General features: G+C 40.3%; 1 protein-coding gene and 1 long non-coding RNA gene across 6 annotated transcripts in view; one reads left to right on the top strand and one right to left on the bottom strand.

Moving 5' to 3' along the window:
• Positions 1-2755: 2755 nt before the first annotated feature.
• On the bottom strand, positions 2756-7081 carry LOC106504993 (uncharacterized). The gene is made up of 2 exons (XR_002335905.2): positions 6123-7081; positions 2756-5591 (listed from the first exon to the last, which is right to left on the bottom strand). It is a non-coding gene; the product is annotated as an uncharacterized LOC106504993 (long non-coding RNA).
• A 71-nt stretch (positions 7082-7152) lies between these two features.
• The window catches only part of SYPL1 (synaptophysin like 1), a 32544-nt gene continuing 17489 nt past the window's right edge, over positions 7153-22207 (top strand). For 3 of the 5 annotated variants that reach the window (XR_014816114.1, XR_014816113.1, XR_014816112.1), the window contains exon 1: positions 7423-7595. Coding sequence is in view for 1 of the 5 variants with exons in the window: in XM_021063515.2 (XP_020919174.2) it covers positions 7200-7250; positions 7524-7595 (123 nt within the window). In the remaining 4 variants the exon portion in view is untranslated. Of the gene's footprint in view, positions 7251-7422; positions 7596-22207 lie in introns of those variants that run through there. The other 2 variants (XR_014816111.1, XM_021063515.2) reach the window with 2 other exon arrangements.

Here is a 22207-nt window from a genome sequence, read left to right as displayed (position 1 = left end):
TTCATTGCATATACCACAACTTGGAAATCTATTTTATCTTTTTTTTCTCCCTTTGGCCTCTTTCTTTTAGAGTGTAAACTCTTTGAGGACAAGAATTTCTTGTTACGCTTTGTATGGCTGAAAATTAGCAAAGTCCCTGGTCCCTATGAATGATCAACAATTATTGGAAGGAAGAGGTCTCTTTTTGGGTCTCTCTTTCTTCTCAAATGACTGGCAACCACTGAAATTAAATATGCTAAGAAAATTCAGTCTTTCCTAAACTAAATTGTGCAGGAATCCAAGTTTGCTTTATTTCTGCCTTCCCATTTTCCTTTTCTTCAACACAGAGTAGCTTCTCCAACATACTTCCCAGATATTCAGAATCCCTTCTGCAACTTCTTGGCAGCTTGGAACTTTTTCCTTTTGTTAAGACCATCCTCCTGGGTGCCCCAGATTCCAAGATTACTCCTTCTTTCCTATACTCCCATTAAAACACACATTTTTTCTCACTGACAAGAGAAAAATAATCAGATAATGTTATGCTGTAATAGACCATTTAATACAGTAATTCTCCAGGGTGGGGTGGATGGGGCTTTCCTAATTTTCTCAGGATTGTGCCTTGATAATGAAGTCAAAAAATCAATAAATTCCTAGTCTTCTCATCATTTGGTAACTCTAGGAAATAAAAAGAAATGAAGACAAGGAAGCAAAAATGTTTAACTAAAAACAAAAAAAAAAAACCTTGTTTTTCCTCAAGGAAAGTAACAAAGATCAAAAAAATTGTTCCAGAGAGCAAAGAGCAATTTATTTAGCTTGTAAGAAAATTAAAATGATTGTTGCTTTAAAAAACTGGGATGGATGAAAAGCATCAAAAATACAAACCTATGAACCATAAAGAATTATCACAAGGAGGTCTCCAAAAGAATCCCTTAAAAAGCCAACTCCTAAAGTGTATTTAAAGTAAAATTCCGGGAGTTCCTGTTGTGGCACAGTGTAATGAATCCGACTAGTATCCATAAGGATGTGGGTTCAATCCCTGGCCTTGCTGAGTGGATTGGGGATCTGGTGTTACCCTGGGCTGTGATGTAGGTCAAAGACATGGCTCGAATCCCATATTGCTGTGTCTGAGGCATTGTAGGCCGGCAGCTACAGCTCCAATTCGACCACTAGCCTGGGAACTTCCACATGCCACAAAAATGCCATTTACAGTTACCTTTCTAGAAAACAAGCTACTGTATAAAATACTTTCTTCTGCCTCCAAGACAAATTATAAACAAACTTGCAATGCCATTATTCTACTGGCATCAGAATTTTCCCGCTCAGCCCCTACTTGGGCCTTTATTTCCCCTTTTGTAACATGTGAGAAAACCGGTTTTTGTTGCTGGTAAGATAACAGACTTCCTGGGCATGTGACTGGTCAATATTGAAAGTGGTCATTTTGGTGATCTCTTCTCTCTCAATAAATGCTACAATGTTGTCAGAAGGTCATGGTGGTCCTAATACAAAAATCAGAATCAGGAGGGGAGGGCCCCAGGTACTACTTTGGGTTTCCTATGTTAGCTACAGGAAGTTCAGATCCCCAGAAGAGCCTGTCCAGCATGCTAAAAACAAAGCACTCCATCTGCTCAGTTTACGGGCCCCACGTCTATCACACCCTGTTCTCTCCCTGGCAGGAAGTCAGTACTCTGCGCTTGCAAACAGAACAAACAAACCATCCATACAGAGCTAATGGACTTTTGGGGGCTGTTTCTTAACCTGATTTCAAGAGAGAGCCGTGGGTAAAATACAATATTAAACTTGAAATCTCTGTATAAATTTTTGGTGCACTCTGCTTTCTAGGGAGATAATAAAATATGGAGGTTTTTCAGATATATAATTATGATGAAAATGGCTCAGAATTGGACTCTAAAATCTCCATAACCACTGTGCTCCACAGCTTAGGGGTCCTGCTCACCACTCCACCTCGGGGTATGATTCTGGGACCAGCCTATGACATCTTCACATTTGTCTCCATTCCCAAGTCCTGATTTGTTGTCAGCAGTACTCTATCGATGTGGATCAACATATGCAAAGTTGGTGCCTTACAAATACTCCCATCAGACAGAAGTAAGGCCAGGGAAATCAAATGGTGACAGTAGAGGAAAATTCGTAGATCTGACAAAGCCAGGGTGGGAACCAGTGGTTTCTGCATCTAAATCTTGTGCTTTTATGTAGATAGTATTGCGCTACTGGTGCCAGCAGCCTGCTGTCTACTCTTGCTTATTATCACCACATCTGGGACCTGAGCGCTCATGAAACTATCAGCTCTCTTGAACCTGGCCACTAAAGATCTTTTGAGTTCATCCTCTATACTTTTGCCATAGTGATCTTCCTAAACTGAAATCTGATTGTGTTTCCCTCCTTTGCACCCCAGCAACTCACTGCCAGAGAATAAACTCCTAGCCTGACATATAAATCCCCTGCCTCTATGCTGCTCCCTTACCAAGGGCATCAGACATACTGAGGCACATGGTGCCCCAAGAGAACACCCCTCTCCTCTGTCACCATGTCCTACCTTCTGTTCCACTTCTGCAGGGAACCCCCTCATCTACCTGCTGAACCCCTTCCCATCCCTCAAGCTTCAGTGCTGCATCACTTCTTCTATGAGGCCTTTCCCAACAGGCTTTCCACCCTGTGAGCTTCCCTCTCAGCAAATGTGGATCATAATTCCTATACCCTCTCTTAGCTCAAAGATCACATGAGAAAAATAACCATGAACAGTCATAACTCTAGGTTATGTTATTAAACGATAAATCTTTTTTATTTAGAAAACTGTTTACAGTACTTGTCATGATTATTATGAAATTAGCCCCTACAAAATAGAATTTTTCTGTTTATTCACTGCTTAAACGTGAAATAAACTTAAAATGGTGAAAAGATGGAGTTCCCGTCGTGGCTCAGTGGTTAACGAATCCAACTAGGAACCATGAGGTTGTGGGTTTGATCCCTGGCCTTGCTCAGTGGGTTAACGATCCAGCGTTGCCATGAGCTGTGGTGTAGGTCGAAGACGCGGCTCGGATCCTGCGTTGCTGTGGCTCTGGCGTAGGCCGATGGCTATGGCTCCGATTCGACCCCTAGCCTGGGAACCTCCATGTGCCTCCGGAGCGGCCCCAGAAAATGCCAAAAAGCCAAAAAGCCAAAAAAAAAAAAAAAAAAAAAAAAAAAAGTTGAAAAGAACTGTGCTCCCTTCGGCTACAAAGAGATTAAAATTGGACCCATCTAGAGAGGATTTGTGTGACCTTTGCCCTACATGATTTTCAGGAGCTAAAAACTGCATTTCTCTGCTTTCTAGAATTCTAGTCCCAACTTTTATATTTCTTTTATCAACCAAATAGTTTCCCTTAGAACTCTAGTCTCTTAGCTAATAAAAAAAAATGTTTGATTTCCTAAAATGACTTTTGCTCTAGCATGAGTGTGCTTCTTAACCACCCAGTTGGGAGACTGGTCCACCTACTGTTTCTAGAACATAGTGATAACAACAGGTAACATTTACTAAGTGCTAACTCTGTACCAGGCATTCCTCTATTTGATCTCTCAAGATTATAAAATTTAAACCTCACTACAACTTTGTTTCCTCTCTACAAAATAAGAGTGAAAAGATAGGAAAAGGAAAAATGAGAAAATGGAAACTCAGGTAAGTTAAACCCCTTGCTGAAAATCACAAAGTAGAGGAGGAGTTTAAAGCCAGAGTCTGAGAACACAGCCCTGCTGCTAACCACTGAATTTGACCACAACTTCAGGGATTGCAGAGCAACAGGAGGGTTCCCTTGCTCTCCAGAAACTTATACTTAGTGCAGTGGGTGGTGAGAGCCCAGGACCTTGAGAGTGGACACCTGGCTTCAGGCATGTTCCTGAATCAGTCATATGCAGTAGGTCGTGGCCACAAGTTTGGACACCAACACCTAAGAGAGCCAAGGTGGGGCAGGTACTAAACAACCAGGCAGCAACCACAGACCAGGGGGCTACTGGGGTCAAGGCAATTTGTCATATACTGAAACCTTCTCATGCATTTTGTTCAGTTTTCAACAGAATGGAAAATGATGTTGTCTTACGTATTTCCCTCCACTCCTGAACATCCCTTCAAAAAGATCTCATTAGGTTAAATGTGGTATTCCAGATTGGATCCTGAAGCACTAAAAACATTAGTGGGCAACTGGTGTTTGCAAAATTCTGTAGTTTAGATAACAGTAATATATCAATGTTAACTTCTTGGTTTTGACAAATGCATCTTGGTTATAGAAGATGTTAGCATGAGGGGAAACTGACTGATATGTATACAGGAACCCTTTGTATTTTGCAAATTTTCTGTAAGTCTAAAATTATCTTTAAAATTAAAAACACCTCAGGGTTCCCTGGTGGCTCAGCAGGTTAAGGATCTGGCTTTGTCTTGGGTTGGGTGGCTTGGGTTGTTGCTTTGGTTCAGTTATGATCCCTGGCCCAGGAACCTCTGCATGCTGCAGGCAGGCTTGGCCAAAAACAAAATGAAAAGCCAAAAAAATTAAATTATAGAAAGACCTCCTTTTAATTATTTTGAGATTAATTTACTGAGTCCATTGAGTCAGTCTATCATAAAATTTAAATAGAGTGTTCTTTGATTTTTCTAAAATGATTTGTTGAATTCATCAGTGAAACGAAAAGAACTGCGTTCATAGGCAAAACCCAGATTTTCAACTCTATCTTGGAATTAAACACTATCTTTTTTTTTTAAAAAAAAAAAGGGCAAATATTTGTTGAGAATGAGTTACAAAATCTCATCTTTCCAATAAACCTCTGTATTGTCATCAAGAAATGCCAAAAAATGTTATAGTTAGCCAATGATATGATTTCCCTAAACAAAGCTTTCTCCTGACCTCTTGCATATCCTTAAATCCCAATATAACTGGGCATATATTTTATAAATAGCAAAGAAATAGTCAAACAATAACAAATTATGTAGGTAACTTAGCCATAATTATACTATCATAGATAGGGCTCAATTATACTACCTCAGACAGGGCAATTCTGCATTACAAGCATTATTTTCCATGATGGCCCTGGTAGAGAGTAGAACATGTTGTGCCGAGTGCTTCTGGCTCTTTCTTCAGATTGTTAGAGCAAATCAGAAAATGAGTAGTGCTGCAGTCAATGTGATACAGTCATCTGAACATTCTTCCCAGATTTTGAACAGTTGTGCCTTCGATGAGATGCTATTGTTTAGACACTCTTGTTTTTCCAGCATTCAAAAAATTCACAAGAATCTGGTTGCCTAATCAGATCTCACTTACTCTACCAGCCACTACCAGCTCCTTCTCAGGAAAGGAGGAGCTCCTCTGAGCTCTGCTGACTGGCAGAAGCAGCTCTGGGGTATACATAACTGAGGGTAACAGCAGTAGCTCACTCCTGTTTTCTTCTGCCCAGTCAGAGCCTGTGAGTGAGTTCTGATAGGGGACCGGACACTTTTCTTCTGCTTCCTTAAGTGGTCTCTATCTTTTAAAATCTAGTAGCACATGGACAAGGAAAAGAGAACTTCTTAACCTTCAAGGTGCATCTTCTAGCACTAATGGTATCCTGAAGAGAAACAACTATACCTTCCACTGGTGGGTGTGATCCAGAAGCAGGAGAGAAAGCAAAAAGAGGCAGAAGAGAAGAAACCTAAAGTTAAACTCAGAAATTGAGAAAGGGCCTGGTCAATTCGTTTCTAAGACCTTCAAAAAAAAAAAAAAATGGAGAGATACCAAAATTGGGTTACCTCAAAACAGTGTGTTTTCAATGTTTTAAGTTAATAAAGTTGCAAAGTGAATAATGTTCTGCTCTGTTGGTGTATATCTCATTTGGAAATAACATGAAAGTCTAATTTGAATCTCAGTGAATATGAAGCCTAAGCAAATAGCACTACCATCCACAATCCACCCCCAGATGCCAACCCAAAAGCCTCAACAGAACAGGGTTAAGAGTTTAGAAAAACGGACTAAAGAGGATACAAAAAGAAGAGTAGCAAGGAAGTTGTTAAGGAGATCACTACCTTGGGGATCCCAAAACCGGGGTGCAGGAAGAAAAGGTGCAGAAACAAAATTTAAAAAAAATAAAATAAAAGAGTAAGCAGAAAAACTTGGATTATCACTTACCAGTGGTCTCAGATGCACTGGGTACCAATGTATGTTACTTTCCACTGATTCTGCCTTGAGGGGCATCTCTGATGCCTTTTTGTTTAGAAAGAGGAATCTGCCATCATTCACTAGGTGCCCACTGAACATAAATAAGGCTGTGCTGAGGACTGAGAAGTGGAAGTCAGGATAAAAAGAGTAAGAGTGTGGACCAGAAAATTGAAATACATTCTTTGCACTCTCTGGGAAGCAAGTAAGTAGGTAAACCAGTCTCAGATGAGAAAGGATTAGCTTCCTAGAAAGACAGTCAATAAGAGCGGAATGACTTCAATCGCAAGGAACCTGCTAATTCATAGATCACTGCTCAGACGTTGGTAGGAGATTCTACTGTGCGAAATTCCTTTCTTCTCCATGTATTGCTACATGGTGTTAGCCATCTTACCATACACGCCAAGCCGCCAGCATTCCAGCTCTCCAATCTTCCTAGATTTGGGGGAAGGCAGTAAGGAGATCATTACTTCGGGGCTCGGATAACTGGATGCCAGGAAGTGTCACCCAAGGCGACTCTTGAAGGGAAAGCAGGAATTAGTCTTCCGTAGAAAGACTCCAAGAGCTTCCCACGCGGAGAACTTAATGGACAGGGTAGGACAGGTGGGTAAGCCATTTTCTGGTAGGTATAACCTTTCTCCTACATCTCTCAAGCCTAACTCCAAAGATGGCTTTGACAAAGTTAATTTCCATAAGAATATTTGGTGAATGACGCTTCTGACAGAGATACCCTACACTTCGGTCGCTCAAAGTCCGTTGTTCTGCAATAACTTTCCACCAGTTTGACAACAGGTCCCTAACACCAGCCTTGAAATGCGGCTTCATCTGTGTCAATATTTTTTTAAATCCACCTAAAAGTTGGGAACTGTGGCGGTAAGCCGGAGGAAAAGAACTTGGTACGGCGAGGTGGTGAGACCACGAAGCGGAAACTTGGGCTGGGCGCGAGGTAACGGCCCCCGCTACGCAGGCGCAGGGTGGGGGCACGCATGCGCGACAGAAACCCGAACGCCGGGGGCAGGACTTGAGGGAAGGGGGCGCGGCGCAAGCAGCATGGCGTCCAACATCTACTTGGTTCGCCAGAGGATCAGCCGGCTGGGCCAGGTGAGGCCCAGGGAGGCACCGCCCCTTCCCTGCCCCTGCCCCGCCCCCGCCTCCCGCGGCCGCCCCTCCTTCTCTCCGCCCCAGCGCTTCGGCCAGCGGCTCAACCGCCGCCGCCCCGCCCCGCGGCCTCCCAGGTCCGCCTCCCAGGCCCGCCTCCCAGGCCCGCCTCCCGGAGCCCGCCCCGCCTGCCCTTCCTCGCGGCCTGGCTGCTGGTCTCGTCCGTCCCCCTCCTCCTCCTGTCCGCCGTCCTGACTCTTTCCCTCCTTCCCTCAGAGGATGTCCTCCTTCCAGCTCAACCTCAACCCGCTCAAGGAGCCGCTCGGCTTCATCAAAGTCCTCGAATTGGTGAGTGCAGCCCGCTCCGGCGAGGCGGGGAATCGCGCCTCCGCGCCCGCTCCTGCTGCCACTACAGCCGGGCCAGCGCCCTCGGCTGGGAGGTGGCGGGGGCGGGGCGGCGCCCCGGGATCCCAGACGCCGCCCCGCCCGGGCGGACCCCTAAGCTGCCGTCGTCCCCGGGACGGGACGGGAAGGGTCGGGACTGCACGCACGGGGAGGGGACGGTGGCCGCGGCCTGGGCCCGCGCGGGGCGGGGACGATGCGGTCGCGACGAATCACGGGTGCCTCGGCTGCGTCCGGCCGGGGGAAGCCGCCCTCCCACACCCAAGCTCACCTCGGTGTCCCGGGGGGAGTGGTGCTTCAAATTTCTCTTTGGCTTCACTGCTTCCCGCAAGGGAAGAGAAAACTTCCTGTTGCGGTCTAACCGAAACCCGACGGACCGAAGTCGCTTTGCGGCCGGCGGTGCCTCTGTACCCGGGTGGAAAGGGTCAGCCTGTGTGTTGCTGCCCTGGGCTAACTTGAGGCCACGCTCCTTCGAAAGCTAGTGCGCCTTCCCAAAGTGATTTGACGAGCTCTCAGTTAATTTGCTTTTAAGATTGCCTCTAAGTTAAATATGGATAAAAGTAAACTGTGGGTCAGGGAAGCGGACGGGGGTAGGGGAGTAGGGGAGAGGGTCTTTGAACAAAACGTGTTCTTGATAGTCTGATCCACTTAAACACAAGTTAGGAATCGCCATCAAATTTATTTGGGGTATTTCCCAGCAACATCCTGCAGTCAGGGAACACTCTCAATCATTAACATCAAAGGAGATTTATTACTTCGACCTTGGTAATGATCAGTCACTGCGGAGGAGTTAGTGAATGCACCAGGCACTGCACATTACCTTCAGACTTCGTGGCCTAGCCCGTGTTCCAGGGCTGGTTTTTAGGCCTGTATTAATAGGCAGCTGGCGTCTGTACAGCGTGCAGGCAAGTTGCTTTTACAGCTAGCCGTATTTACGTCCGTAACTCTTCAACCCCATATTTTAGTGATAAACTGGTGAAGGGTAAGAACTTCTGATTCCCCGTTTTAAATAACCTGCCGAGGATGTTTCTTAAAGTAACACGGAAACTCAACTTTTCTAATTGGGTACTCAGTCTGATCTCCTTCCTACCCAAAGTTTCCTATGTTTCTCCCCAGTTTTTACTTGGTGTCTTCTGAACACCGAATTGTGCTAATTTCTCACAGATGTTTACTTTAAAGACACACACACATATATATTTAGGGTTCTATAAACCTAGGTCCAGATTTAAATATAAAGGAAATGCTTATTTGACTCTATAAAAATTTTAGTTGCAGGAGGAAAAACAAAACTGGGCTAATCAGATATCAAGTTTAAGAGAAATCTTATACATCATAGTTTATTCTCATTGAGGACTATAATTAAATTTATAATTAATTTAAAATTTCACTTAAATGAAAAGGCAGTTGTTTATATTTCTGCTTATATTATTTGTCAGTTTTTTTTTTTTTAATTGAGGTATAGTTGATACAGTGTTGTGTTAGTTTCAGGAGTATAGCAGAGTGAGTCTGTTGTACATAGATATATATGTCTTTTTTCAGATTCTTTTCCTTTATAGGGTATTAAAAAATATTGAGTAAAGTTCCCTGTGCTCTACAGTAGATCCTTGTTGGTTATCTATTTTATATATACTAGCATGTATATGTTAATCCCAACTCCTAATTTATCCCTCTCCCTGTCTTTCCCCTTTGGTAAATGGTAAGATTATTTTCTTTGTCTGTGGGGTTTGTTTTGTACATAAGTTCATATGTACCTTTTTTTTTTTTTTTTAAAGATTCCGCATGTAAGCCATACAGGATATTTGTCTTTCTCTCTCCAGCTTCCTTCACTTAGTATGGTAATCTCTAGGTCCACCATGTTGCTGTAAATGCATTTCATTCTTTTTATGGCTGAGTAGTATTCCATTGTGTGTATATGTATTCCATATGTGTGTATATGTATATGTATACACACACACATATATACTACACTTTTTCATTTTTTAAAGTTTTATTCAAGTATTTTTGATTTACAATGTCCCGGTAATTTCTGTTGTCCAGAGTGATTCAGTTATACATATATATACATCCCTTCTTTTTCAGATTCTTTTCCCATATAGATTATCACAGTATTGGGTAGAGTTCCCTGTGCTATACCATAGGTCCATGTTGCTAGTCATATGTACATATGCCAGTCCCAAACCCCCAGTGTATTCATTTCCCCCCCAACACCTGTCCTCTTTGGTAACCATGAGTTTGTTTTCAAAGTCTGTGAGTCTGTTTCTGTTCTGCAAATAAATTCATTTATATCTTTTTTTAAAAAATTCCACATACAAGTGATATCATGATATTTGTCTTTCACCATCTAACTTCACTTAGTATGATAATCTTTAGGTCCATCCATGTTGTTACAAATGGCATAATTTCATTCTTTTTTATGGCTCAGTAATACTCCATTGTATATATGTACTGCATCTTCTTTATCCATTCATCTGTTGGTAGACATTTAAGATTGCTTATATGTCTTGGCTGTTCTAAATAGTGCTACTTTGAACATTGGGGTGCAGTTATCTTTTTGAATTAGATTTTTCATTTTTTCCAGATAGATGCCTAGGAGTAGGATTGCTCGATTGTGTGGTAGCTCTGCTTTTAGTTTTTCATATTTCAGTTGTTGATATGTCCGCTATTTGTCAATCTTTTTTTTTAAATAGACTTAACTTTTTTCATTAATATTTTAAAACACTAGTGATAAGTTGATTAGTGATCATTGGTCTGATATATTTTTTAAAATATCCTTTTTAAGCTTAAAGAAATACTCCTTTCAGTTTGAACAACTTATTACACAGGAGAATCTTTTATGAAAAGAGTATTCATTGTTAATGATATACAGAATATTTATTCAACAAATATTTGAGTATGTTTTCCTCATGACCTAATAAGAAAGACAGACCTGAAAACAAATAGGAATATGCCATATGGTAGATATTATAGCAAAGGTATAGGCAAAATGTAATAGGTGAAAGGAAGGAGAAATCAATTGCTTGGCGGTGCTAGAGAGGATTTCATAGATGAAAGAACACTTGAAGGATGAGTATTTGGGGAATGTGTGGGGCATGACTTTCCAGTCAGAGAAAATCTTATGTACAGTAATATGAAAAGTTGAAGCAGCATATAGCCCTGTTTGAGAATTTAAAGTAATTGGGGTTGACTAGAACATACACCAGGAACGAGTTTGAGATGTTTCTGAAAGGTTTCACAGGGCTCGAAGAATAGTTTGGAGTTTATCCCATGGGACAATTGTTCTTCACCCTTTGGGTTAACCTTTGATAATGTGGGCCCTTTCCTTAGGGAAATGCACTTGTGCAGGTATAGAGTTTTAGGTTGTTTATTGGACAGCTTCCATTTAAGCCCAGAATTCCTACTGTGTGCGGTGAACACACATTGAAAAGTAAATAAACAAGTGTGTAATATCATTAGATTTGCCTTTTAAAAATTTTGTTAGCCGTGTAGGGGATGCATTGGAAAGGAAAGATCATAACTGGAGGACAGGCGATCTGTTGTTTGAAACATTATGAAGGCCTAAAATTAATTGCAGTGGGGCTAGAAAAGGAAGGTTTAAAAATTAGACTGTGTTTGGAGGGTAAAGAAAAGTGAGGGCTCAAAGATGACTGCCATATTTCTGACTTGGATTAGTAGTGGCCCATCTATCTAAGACAGAGGAGAAGCAGCAGATTTTTGGTGGAAGGTCAGTAAGGTTTTAAATGTATTGAGTTTGTGGTCTCTTGAGATCACACAAGTGGAAGTATCCTGTAGGCAGTTAGATACATGGATCTAGAATTTTAAAGACAAGTATGGGCTGGAAATTCAGCAGATGTTTAGCAGCAAAGGAAAAAGGGGTGGTTAGGAAGATGGAAAGAAATAGCATCTTAGCATCAATATTAGAGATACTTCAAGAAAAGAGTACTTAGCAATATTAGGTGCAGTGGGTTAAGGAAAATAATTACTAAAATGCACCTCTTGATTTTGGTAATGAAGAGGCTGCTGGTGACTTTAGTAAGAGCAGTTTTGGTAAAATCAGGAGCTATATAGTAATAGGCCACATAGATGTATGATAAGAAAGAGAAGACAGAGTAAATCACTCTTTGAAGATGGGAGAGATGGGTGGTAACCCATTTTAATGTAGGAAAGACTGAATGTGTATATGAGCTATAGAGAAGAGACTCATGAATAGAATTGTTGGAAGTTAGAAATAGGCAGAGAGCGGATGAATGATAAACCAGGCATCTAGAGGAGAAAGGCCTGTAGTAGAACTTTTAAATTTTAAATTGTGTTCTGAGTGAATTGTTCAAGTTTCATAAGGTATTGATGTATGGTGTTACATCTAAAAATAGTCAATAAATAAGTTTACAAACAAATCTAAAACCTAGAAGAAAGGTGTTTACTATCCATTTAACTACGAAAATAATTTCACAAATCAGCTTATCTTCAGCAAGGTTCTAGACGATGTTAGACTAAGGTATAATATAAATTTCAAGGGGTTATTATTGACAGAATAAAAATAGAATTGCCAGAGCAGAAGTATTTCTACTTTGCTTCTAAACTGCAGCCACCACATTTCTGTGTGTGCGTGTGTGTTTAATCTTTGTCTAGCCCTTAGTTACAGTGCCTGGCAGTGACACTGCTTGGTTCTCTTGTGTAATTAAGTATTCAGTAAAGGTTGAACTTTTGTTGTACTTATATGGGTACTTCACAGGGCTGTTGGAATGACTAAGTATGTAATATGTGAATGATGATAATATATGCGAACAGTAGTAGGTTCTTAAAGGATTGAAATACTTTGTTTCCAGGAAGACTAGATCCAGACAGTGGGTAGAATTTGAGCCCTGTACGACTGACATACATATCTCCTGGTGTTTCAACATCACTAAGTTCTCTATTACATATTTTAAACTTTAGAAATGGTATATTGTAGATTTTTCATTTGTCTGTGTGTTTTCCTTGCCTTTAACATTCTATCAAGATTACAAGGTAAAATTTAGTTAAGAGCAGATGCCCCATGTGTCGGAGTTGAACGCACGAATAAAAGACAGGGGTTAATTTAATCAGAGCAGCTTTTTTTCAGTTCTTTAATATTTTTCTGATAAATTTTAACTTGGTTCTTACTTTATAGTCAGTCCTCGTAAGTGATTGCTTTTTAATACTGAACACTGTTCCAGACTTTCTTACTACTTAGGGTGGACACTGGTTAAATGTTCAGCTCTTAATAAATCTAAGTTATATGTTTTCCTAATTCCACACACACAAAATTGTGGAAGAAATACTCTTTGGAAGTATATGAGAAATTATAGACTAATTAGGTTGAATTTTAGAATTGTTAACCATCTGAATTTTTTTTTTTCTTTTGCTGCACCTGCAGCAACACGGAAGTTCCTGGGCCCAGGATCAGATCCAAGCTGCAGCTGCAGTAAGACAACACCAGATTCTTAACCCACTGTGCCACGGTGGGAACTCCCATCTGAGTATTTTTGTCTGTGCTGGTCAAACTTATTCTCAGTATTAACAGGAGATATTTATTTAGTGTAATAAGTGTGCTAGGGCTTTGTCTGTATTTTCCCATTTAATTTTCTGACAACCTGCAAGGATGTTTCTCTCCATAATACATGTTACTGGTTATTGTCTCCATGTTACTGAGGCTTAGAGAAATTAAGTAATTTACCCAGTATCCCACGATTATGATGACTACATCCAGGACTCAAATAGTTTGTTCTTAGTCTTTCCAGTGACTTACCTTTGTGTTTCTGTTGGTCTTTTAAGAAATTAATGAAAAGATTATACCAAAAATTTCAAGCTCAAGAAACAAAAACGAGAGATACCTAAAGTAATTTTTTTCTTGTTATATGCGTATTTTTTTTTGTTACATGCATGTTTTTAAAAAGATCTTAGAAGTTAAAAACAAGTAGGGTTTTCTTGATTTATTTATAAAGTTTGAATTTTTTTCTTATTTTATAATTAATGAGAAAATTCAAAAGAACATTTAAAAGCATTGCTTTGGAGTAAATTATTAAACAGGAAAATTAGTGTGAAAAAAACATTGAATAAGAAAACCTGTAACCATTTAAGCATTGCACATACCAATTTGTTTAAACAAGAAACTTTCAGAAATACGTAGTAGTTTATAAAATACTTAAAGTTTAGTCATCCCAAGTAGATTATAAGAGTTTTGCAGATAGGTTCCATGTTTTATTCTAATTTTGTGGTTCATAATATAGCCCAGGGGAGCACCCCAGAAAATACAAATAGTATTGCATAGTGCAGGAGATGAGGCATACTTAGTGATGGTTGTTTATTTCATCCATTTGCATAATTCTTACATTTTTAGGCTATCAGTCTATGGCACAGACTACTTTTTAGGAAACTTATTTTTCTCTTAATTTCTCCATTTGTGTGCACTTTTTTCCCCTATTATGGAAAAGGGAAAAGGATTTCAAATGGCATTTTGTATATACCAGGGCTCTTTATACATGTAAAGCTTGTAGTAGACTTATCTTCCTCTGTGCCTTTGCTGTGTTTCTTCTACCTGGAATCCTCTCAGTATTTAAGCGGTCTCATGCAGTAGACTAGATGTTTTTTTTCATATGTAACATATATATGTTGTCAGTGCTTTTAGAGTGCACAAACACGTATGTATACACCCTTCACACATACAAATAGCAATCTCTGATGAAACATTAAAGGGAAAATTAAGATAATAGAGCAGTGCTTTAATACAATGGTTCTCAAACTCTTTGGTCTCAGAAGCCCCTATATACTCCTTAATGTTGAGCACTGCAAAGAACTTTGTTTATGTGGGTTGTATCTGACAGTATTTACAGTATTAGAAATTGAAGCTGAGGAGTTCCCATTGTGGCTCAGTGGGTTAAAGACCCACTGTTTTCTCCTTGAGGATGCGAGTTCAATCTCTCACCTCACTCAGTGAGTTAAGGGTCTGGCGTTGCCACCATCTGCAGCATAGGTCACAGATGCGACTCGGATCTGGTGTTGCCATGGCTGTGGCATAGGCCTGCAGCTGTAGCTCTGATTCAACCCTTACCCTGGGAACTTCCATATGGGGCAGGTGTAGCCATAAAAAGGAAAAAAAAAAAAAATTAAGCCAAGACATTTTAAAGACACTTATTTTAAAATAAGAATAATTAATTAATCACTTGAAAGCTTGACTGCATCAATGGCAACAGATGCTGCCAGTTTTCCTTGAAGTGAAAGTTCATTTTATTCATTTTTCAAGAAGATCTGACATGGAGTTACCATTGTGGCTCAGTGGCTTAAGAACCCGACTAGTATTCATGAGGATGTGGGTTCAATCCCTGGCCTTGCTTAGTGAGTTAAGGATCCAGTGTTGCTTCAGGCTGCAGTATAGGTTGCAGATGTGGTTCGGATCTGGCATTGCTATTGCTGTTAGTTGTTTAAATGCTTTCCCTGGAGTCAACCGTTGTATTAGGGTATACAGTAAATCTTTCTTTTTAGGTATTTGATTTACATTGTTGTGTTAGTTCCTGGTGTGTATATATCATTTTGCTCTTTTCTATTATGGTTCTTTTCTATGTATGTTCTTTTCTATTGTGGTTTATTACAGAATATTGAATATAGTTCCCTATGCTCTACAGTAGGACCTTGTTTGTTTGTTTGTTTGTTTTTTGCCTTCTCTAGGGCTGCTCCCGCGGCATGTGGAGGTTCCCAGGCTAGGGGTCTAATCGGAGCTGTAGCCACCGGCCTAGACCACAGCCACAGCAACGCGAGATCTGAGCCGTGTCTGCAACCTACACCACAGCTCACGGCAATGCCGGATTCTTAACCCACTGAGCAAGGCCAGGGATCGAACCTGCAACCTCATGGTTCCTAGTCGGGTTCATTAACCACTGAGCCACGATGGGAACTCCAGAACCTTGTTTATTTTATATGTAGTAATTTGTATCTGCTAATCCCAGACTGCTAACTTATCCCTCCCCTACCCCTTTCCCCTTTGGTAATCATGAGTTTGTTTTCTGTATCTGTGAATCTTTCTGTTTTGTAAATAAGTTCATTTATATCATATTTTAGATCCACATATAAGTGATACAATTTTTGTCTTTTTTTGATTTCACTTTGTTGGTAATCTCTTGGTCCATCTATGTTGCTGCAAATGGTATTATTTCATTCTTTTTTATGACTGAGTAGTATTCCATTGTATATATAAACCACATCTTCTTTATCTTTTCATCTGTTGATAGCATTTAGGTGGTTTCCATGTCTTGGTTATTGTAGTGCTGATATGAACGTTGGGGTGCGTGTATCTCTTTGAATTAAGAGTTTTTTCTAGGAGTTCCCATCGTGGCTCAGTGGTGTAGGTTGCAGACGCGGCTCAGATCCTGCGTTGCTGTGGCTCTGGCATAGGCCAGTGGCTACGGCTCCGATTAGACCCCCCTAGCCTAGGAACCTCCACATGCCTCGGAAGCGGCTCTAGAAAAGGCAAAAAGACCAAAAAAAAAAAAAAAAAAAAAAGAGTTTTTTCTAGATTTATGCCCAGGAGTGGGATTGCTGGATCATGTGGTAATTCTCGATTTAGTTTTCTGAGGAACCGCCATACTGTTTTCCGTAGTAGTCATACCAATTTACATTCTCACCAACAGTGTAGGAGGGTTCCCTTTTCTCCACACCCTCTCTAGCATTTGTTATTTATAGATTTTTTAATGATGGCCATTCTGAGGTGATACTTCATTGCTGTGTTGCTTTGTTTTTGGCTGCACCCATGGCATGCATAGGTTCCTGGGCCAGACATTGAACCCATGCCACTGCAGCAATCCAAGCCACAGCAGTGACAACGGTGGATTCCTAACCTGCTGTGCCACCGGGGAACTCCCCTTATTGTTGTTTTGATTTGCATTTCTTTGATAATTAGCAAAATTGAGCATCTTTTCATGTGCCTATTGGCTATCTCTACACCTTTGGAGAAATATTCATATAGGTCTTCTGCCCATTTTTTGATTGGGTTGTTTTTATGTTAGTGAGTTGCATGAGCTGTTTGTACATTTTGGAAATTAAGACCTCGTTGGTCTCATTGTTTACAGATGTTTTCTTCCAGTCAGTATGTTGTCCTTTCAGCAGTAAAAATATTTGCAAATCCTATTTCATCACACAGAAAGTTAAGACACAAGGGTCAGGATTTAATAAAAATAATAATTTTTCTGATTCATCAAAGACATTCTTAAGTGACATTGGAGGGTTTTTGTTTTTTTTTTTTTAATACAAGTACATGGCAGTGAAATAACAGTTTTATGCTTTTTCTGATTCTTACTAAAGCCCAGCAGTTTTACCCACCAATGCTTTTATGCAAATTAGTGCAAATGTCAACATAGTGTGAAAAGCAAATAACGTTTTAATAATATTATGGAAATATCTTTTTGTCCTTGTGGACTCCCTGAAAGGGTCTTGGGTACTCTCAGGGGTTCACAGACCAAACGTTGAGAATTGCTTTTCTAATACAGGATTAAACATCATCAAAGATCAGTAATGGACCAGAAGTATGGGTGGGTGAAAGACTGTTCCTGGATCTGGGAAATAAACCTGGGGAAAAACTTTAACCTATAGTTTGGATTGATGGCTTCCATGGAGCAGAGTACTTAAAGAAGTAGAAGGAGAGATAAATAGCCCCCTATCAAAGACCTGAATCAACCAGTCTGCCTACTTTAGGTCTGGGTTTGTGGTATCTTGAACATTCTCCTTGCTTGTAGTTTGGGAGTCCTGTCATAAGTAGAATAGGACCAAGAGTAGGAGTAGGATTAAGAAGGCCTGGTAGAAATGACATAAAACTTATAAAAAGATGACTTATAAAACCACTAAAACCAAGAGAGAAAAGGGGAAAAAAACATACTCTCAAGTTGAGCCTATATGAAATATCCTAAAACACATAAGGAAAACAAATTTTTGCCTAAAATTCAAATATGTTAGTGGAAACAAATACTATCAGTTTTCTGTGATGTGACAAACTTACTTCAAGACAGCCATCAGATCATAAATTAGGATATTGATTTGTCCTCAAAAGACATAAAAATAATAGAACAGTCTGAAATGATTTTAAAATAAGTGTATTTAGGTTCCTTGGAGATTTCTTAACACCTTGGAGTTTCTTAGCAACTCACTTTAACAGTTGTTTAAGAATAAATGTGACATAAAGATGTTTTCAATATATTTTTTTTGTTATTTTTTTTATTAATAAAGGATATGAGTTTTTGGGTCATCACTCCGTAGTTTCTCTGAAGCCTTTTTTTTTTTTTTTTTTTTTTTTTTTAGAGGGCTGCGCCCATGGCATATGGAGGTTCCTAGGCTAGAGGTCTAATTGGAGCTACGGTTGGTGGCCTTTGCCACACCACAGTCACACCAAATCCAAGCTGTGTCAGTGACCTACACCACAGCTCACAGCACCGCCGGATCCCTACCTGACTGAGCCAGGCCAGGGATTGAAACTGCAACCTCGTGGTTCCTAGTCGGATATGTTTGCGCTGTGCCACGACGAGAACTCCTCTCTGAAGACATTTTTAAGCCACCAGTCCATTTTGTGAAGTTTAGTTGATTAAAACTAGATAATTTATTCCATAAACTTACTTTAGCTAGGCACACTGACGTTGTAATGCCTGAACTCTAAAAGTGGAAGATATAGGTGAAGGTTTCCCTGTCTGTCCTTCCATGTATGGGATTCCCTTACCTTTTAGGATACCCAGCACACTATACTGCCATCTGACTGTGACATACAGGTCCAGCATGGGTTTCAGCAGTCTGTTAATTTGAATAAAGCTTTAGTTCCTTAAGTCTAAAAGTAGATATCAATAGACATATTTCCTTCTTGTACACCAATTAGTTGAACACTCTGATCTATTTTAGAGAGTAGTAATCTAGAGAACCAGGCTGTGATATCAACCCCAGAGTTACAGATCTCTAAATTAGTGAGGGATCTTTTGTGTCTCTAATATGGGTCCAGTGGGCAGAGAGGTAAGTGGAACTTGTCATAATAAATACGGAGCCTTTTTGACCTGATCAGAAGCTCGCCATCATCTTATTCTTGGGTTCTTCCTAGTTATTCTACAGGTGGAATTTCATATTAGCAGCTTCAGTCATTCTTTATAGGATACAGAGAGAGGGGAAAATTAATTTCACAGGTGGCAAGGAGCGATAAATCAGCATAGCAATACACCTCATTTTAAACTAGGCGTACAAGCTGAAGTGCTCTTAGGATCCCCTCATGGAGTAAATGAGTTAAGCTATTTGGAAGAAAAAAGAAAAATAGTATAAGTTCACTGATTACTGGTAACTAGCACTCATCCTGAGGGTTGTTACAACAATAGAGAGTGGCAGTAATCTGCAAAGCACATACTTGGATGTCACCTGTCACAATTCTATGTGATTATTGCTTTACGGGAATATGGGTCTGATGTAGTATCTTTAGTTTCCCCACACCAATGCAGGACAAGCAAGAAATCTGAATTTTTATGTTCATTTTGCCGTTATTAAAATATTGACTACAGGAGTTCCCATCGTGGCTCAGCAGAAACGAATCTTGACTACCATACATGAGAAGGCAGGTTCAATCTCAGGCCTTGCTCAGTGGGTTAAGGATCCTGCATTGTTGTGAGCTGTGGTGTAGGTCACAGGTGCAGCTTGGATCATGCATTGCTGTGGCTGTGATGCAGGCTGGCAGCTGCAGCTCCAGTTTGACCCCTAACCTGGGGAACTTCCATATGCTGCGCGTGTGGCCCTAAAAAAAAAAAAAAAAAATTGACGACAAATTCACATTTTTCATGAATACCTGGAAGACTACAAATCCGTCTTCAGGCCAGGTTTCACCCATGGCCTGCCAGTATATAACTTGTAATATGAATCAGAATATTAGAAGACTGTAAGGAGAGGGAACATGGTTGGATAGTTTACCCTCAGATTGTTTGTACTTCATTATTAAAAAGTGTGTACCGTATTCCTTTCTTCCTATAAGATAAAGACTAAGATAGCAAACATGACATTACTTATCCTCATAACAAAAAGACAGACCTAAAATGTGGGTACGTAAGACTCAAAATATGGTTTTATTTGTAGATTATTGGACATTTTTTCCCCCTTAATTAAGCAGTCATTTGGTGAGCATTTGGTATCTGTCAGGCCTTCTGCTAGGTAGGTAGGCACTGAAAATCCTGAATAAGAGCAAATGCAAAGGAAGAGGTAAAGGCATTAGTCTTAAAAGCAGTAAGCTATGGTACAGAATGCTGTTTATGTACTAATTTTTGTATTAAATGGAAAACTAGGTGTTCCCATTGTGGCTCAGTGGTTAACGACTCCGACTAGGAACCATGAGATTGTGGGTTTGATCCCTGGCCTTGCTCAGTGTGTTAAGGATTCGACGTTGCCGTGAGCTGTGTGTAGGTTGCAGACGAGGCTCGGATCCCGAGTTGCTGTGACTCTGACGTAGGCTGGTGGCTACAGCTCTGATTCAACTCCCAGCCTGGGAACCTCCATATGCTGCGGGAGCAGCACTAGAAAAGGCAAAAAGAACAAAACAAAACAAAACAAAAATTTGGAAAACTAGGTGTTTTTTGGTGGGGGGTGGTGCTGCACTCGAGGCAAATGGAAGTTCCCAAGCCAGGGGTCCAATTGGAGCTGTAGCTGCCGGCCTACACCACAGCCACAGTGACACCAGATCCAAGTCACGTCTTCAACCTACACCATAGCTCACAGCAGTGCCGGATCCATTGAGTGAACCCAGGGATTGAACCCGTGTCCTCATGGATACTAGTCATGTTCGTTACTGCTGAGCCACAATGGGAACTCTGGAAACTAGTTTTTATTATTTTTGCTTTTTTTTTTTTTTAATAAGGCAAGGTACACAAGAAAAATGCCTGTAATAGAAGCAGTGAGCCCAAAAATGAAGCTCAGAAGACAGAATAGTTCTACCACAAGGAATTGGGCAGGGCCTTAATGGATGAGCTTGTTAGAGAACTGGGGTGGGGATGGAGGGGGAAAATCCTGGCAGAATAAACCCATATATCCAAGGCATAAATCCATGGTGTGTTTCAGGAGCAGTAAGTACATAGTGCACTGTGACAAAGTTGTATGGGACCCGGAAAGGCATATAGTGTGTAAATCGAGGAAGATAAAATTGTAGCTACTATATCCCTGCATTTTATGCCAAATTAAGAAGCTTGGGCTTAAAAAAAAAAAAATTTTTTTTTATCTTTATCTTAGGTCTGGAAGCAATAGCTTTCAATAGAGGGAAATCCTGTTAAACAGGAGAGTGACATGACCAGATTTTTATTTCATATCAATGTGACATCACTCTAAACAGCTCTGATAGGAACACATTGTAAACTATATAGTATACAAACTATATGCACAGTGCAGGCCATGCAGAAATTTTAAGTGTTCTGCTAACCACAGTAAAAATATTGAAAAGAAACGGGTGAAATGAATTTTAATAATTCATTTTACTTAACCCAGGATATCCAAAATGTTTTTTCAACAAGTAATCAATAAACAGTAATTGGGAAAAAAAAAAAAGAATTCCCGTAGTGGCTCAGTGGTTAACGAACCTGACTGGCATCCATGAGGACTTGGTTTCTATCCCTGGCCTCGCTCAGTGGGTTGGGGCGTTGTCGTGAGCTGTGGTGTAGGTTGCACATGTGACTCAGATCCCGAGTTGCTGTAGCTGTGGCGTAGGCTGGTGTCCACAGCTCCGATTTGACCCCCAGCCTGGGAACCTCCATATGCCCTGGGTATGGCCCTGAAAGAGACCAAAAAAAAAAAAAAAAAAGAAAAAAAAAAAAACCCACAAAAAAACAGTAATTGATGAGCTATTTTATATTCTTTTTTTTCATACTAAATCTTCATAAACCATTATATATTTTATACTAACTAGCCATTTTAAAAGTGCTCAGTAGCCAAATAGGGCTTTTGGCACCTTACTGGACACTGCAGCTCTAGAACCCACAGTATGTAAAAGACAAATGGTATTGAGAATGAGTTTAGAAGTGAAAGTAAGAGTCTGTTGAGTTAGTCCCAGGGGAAAATAGTGAGGGTCTGAACAGAGATAGTGGCGAAAATGGTGTAGCTGAGTAATAGCTATTAAAAGAATGGTGTACCCAGTGTAGTCTTAAGCAGCTTTTTTTTTTTCCATTCAGCATTAGGTTTCAATTCATCTTGTTGAGGTAGGTAGCTGTAATTTGTACATCTTTACTGCTGTGTAACTTCCCACTGTTAAGTGCTATATACCACTGTATTTTATCTACTTTCCTGCTGTTTTCCTTCTCTCCTCATATTTTGATAACATAAATAGTGATACTCTGAATATTCTTGGGGATGTCATATAATGTGAACGAGCAAGATTCTTAGATACTAATCTTCTGCGACATTATTGCAAATACTTTCTCCTAGTTTCTAGCTTATTTTGTAAAAAGCTGCCTTGATTTTAAAAACCTTTTTCCTGGGAGTTCCCATTGTGGCTCAGTGGGTTATGAACCCGACTGGTATCCTTGAGGATGTGGGTTGGATCCCTGGCCTTGATCAGTGGT

This window comes from Sus scrofa, chromosome 9, assembly GCF_054392235.1.
Source record: "Sus scrofa isolate SSC_HxYL_T2T_F1_AM1 chromosome 9, Sscrofa_HxYL_maternal_Yorkshire_Landrace_v2.0, whole genome shotgun sequence".
Lineage (NCBI taxonomy): Eukaryota > Metazoa > Chordata > Mammalia > Artiodactyla > Suidae > Sus > Sus scrofa.
Note: the sequence above shows the minus strand (reverse complement) of the source record. Positions and strands in the feature narration are given on the sequence as shown.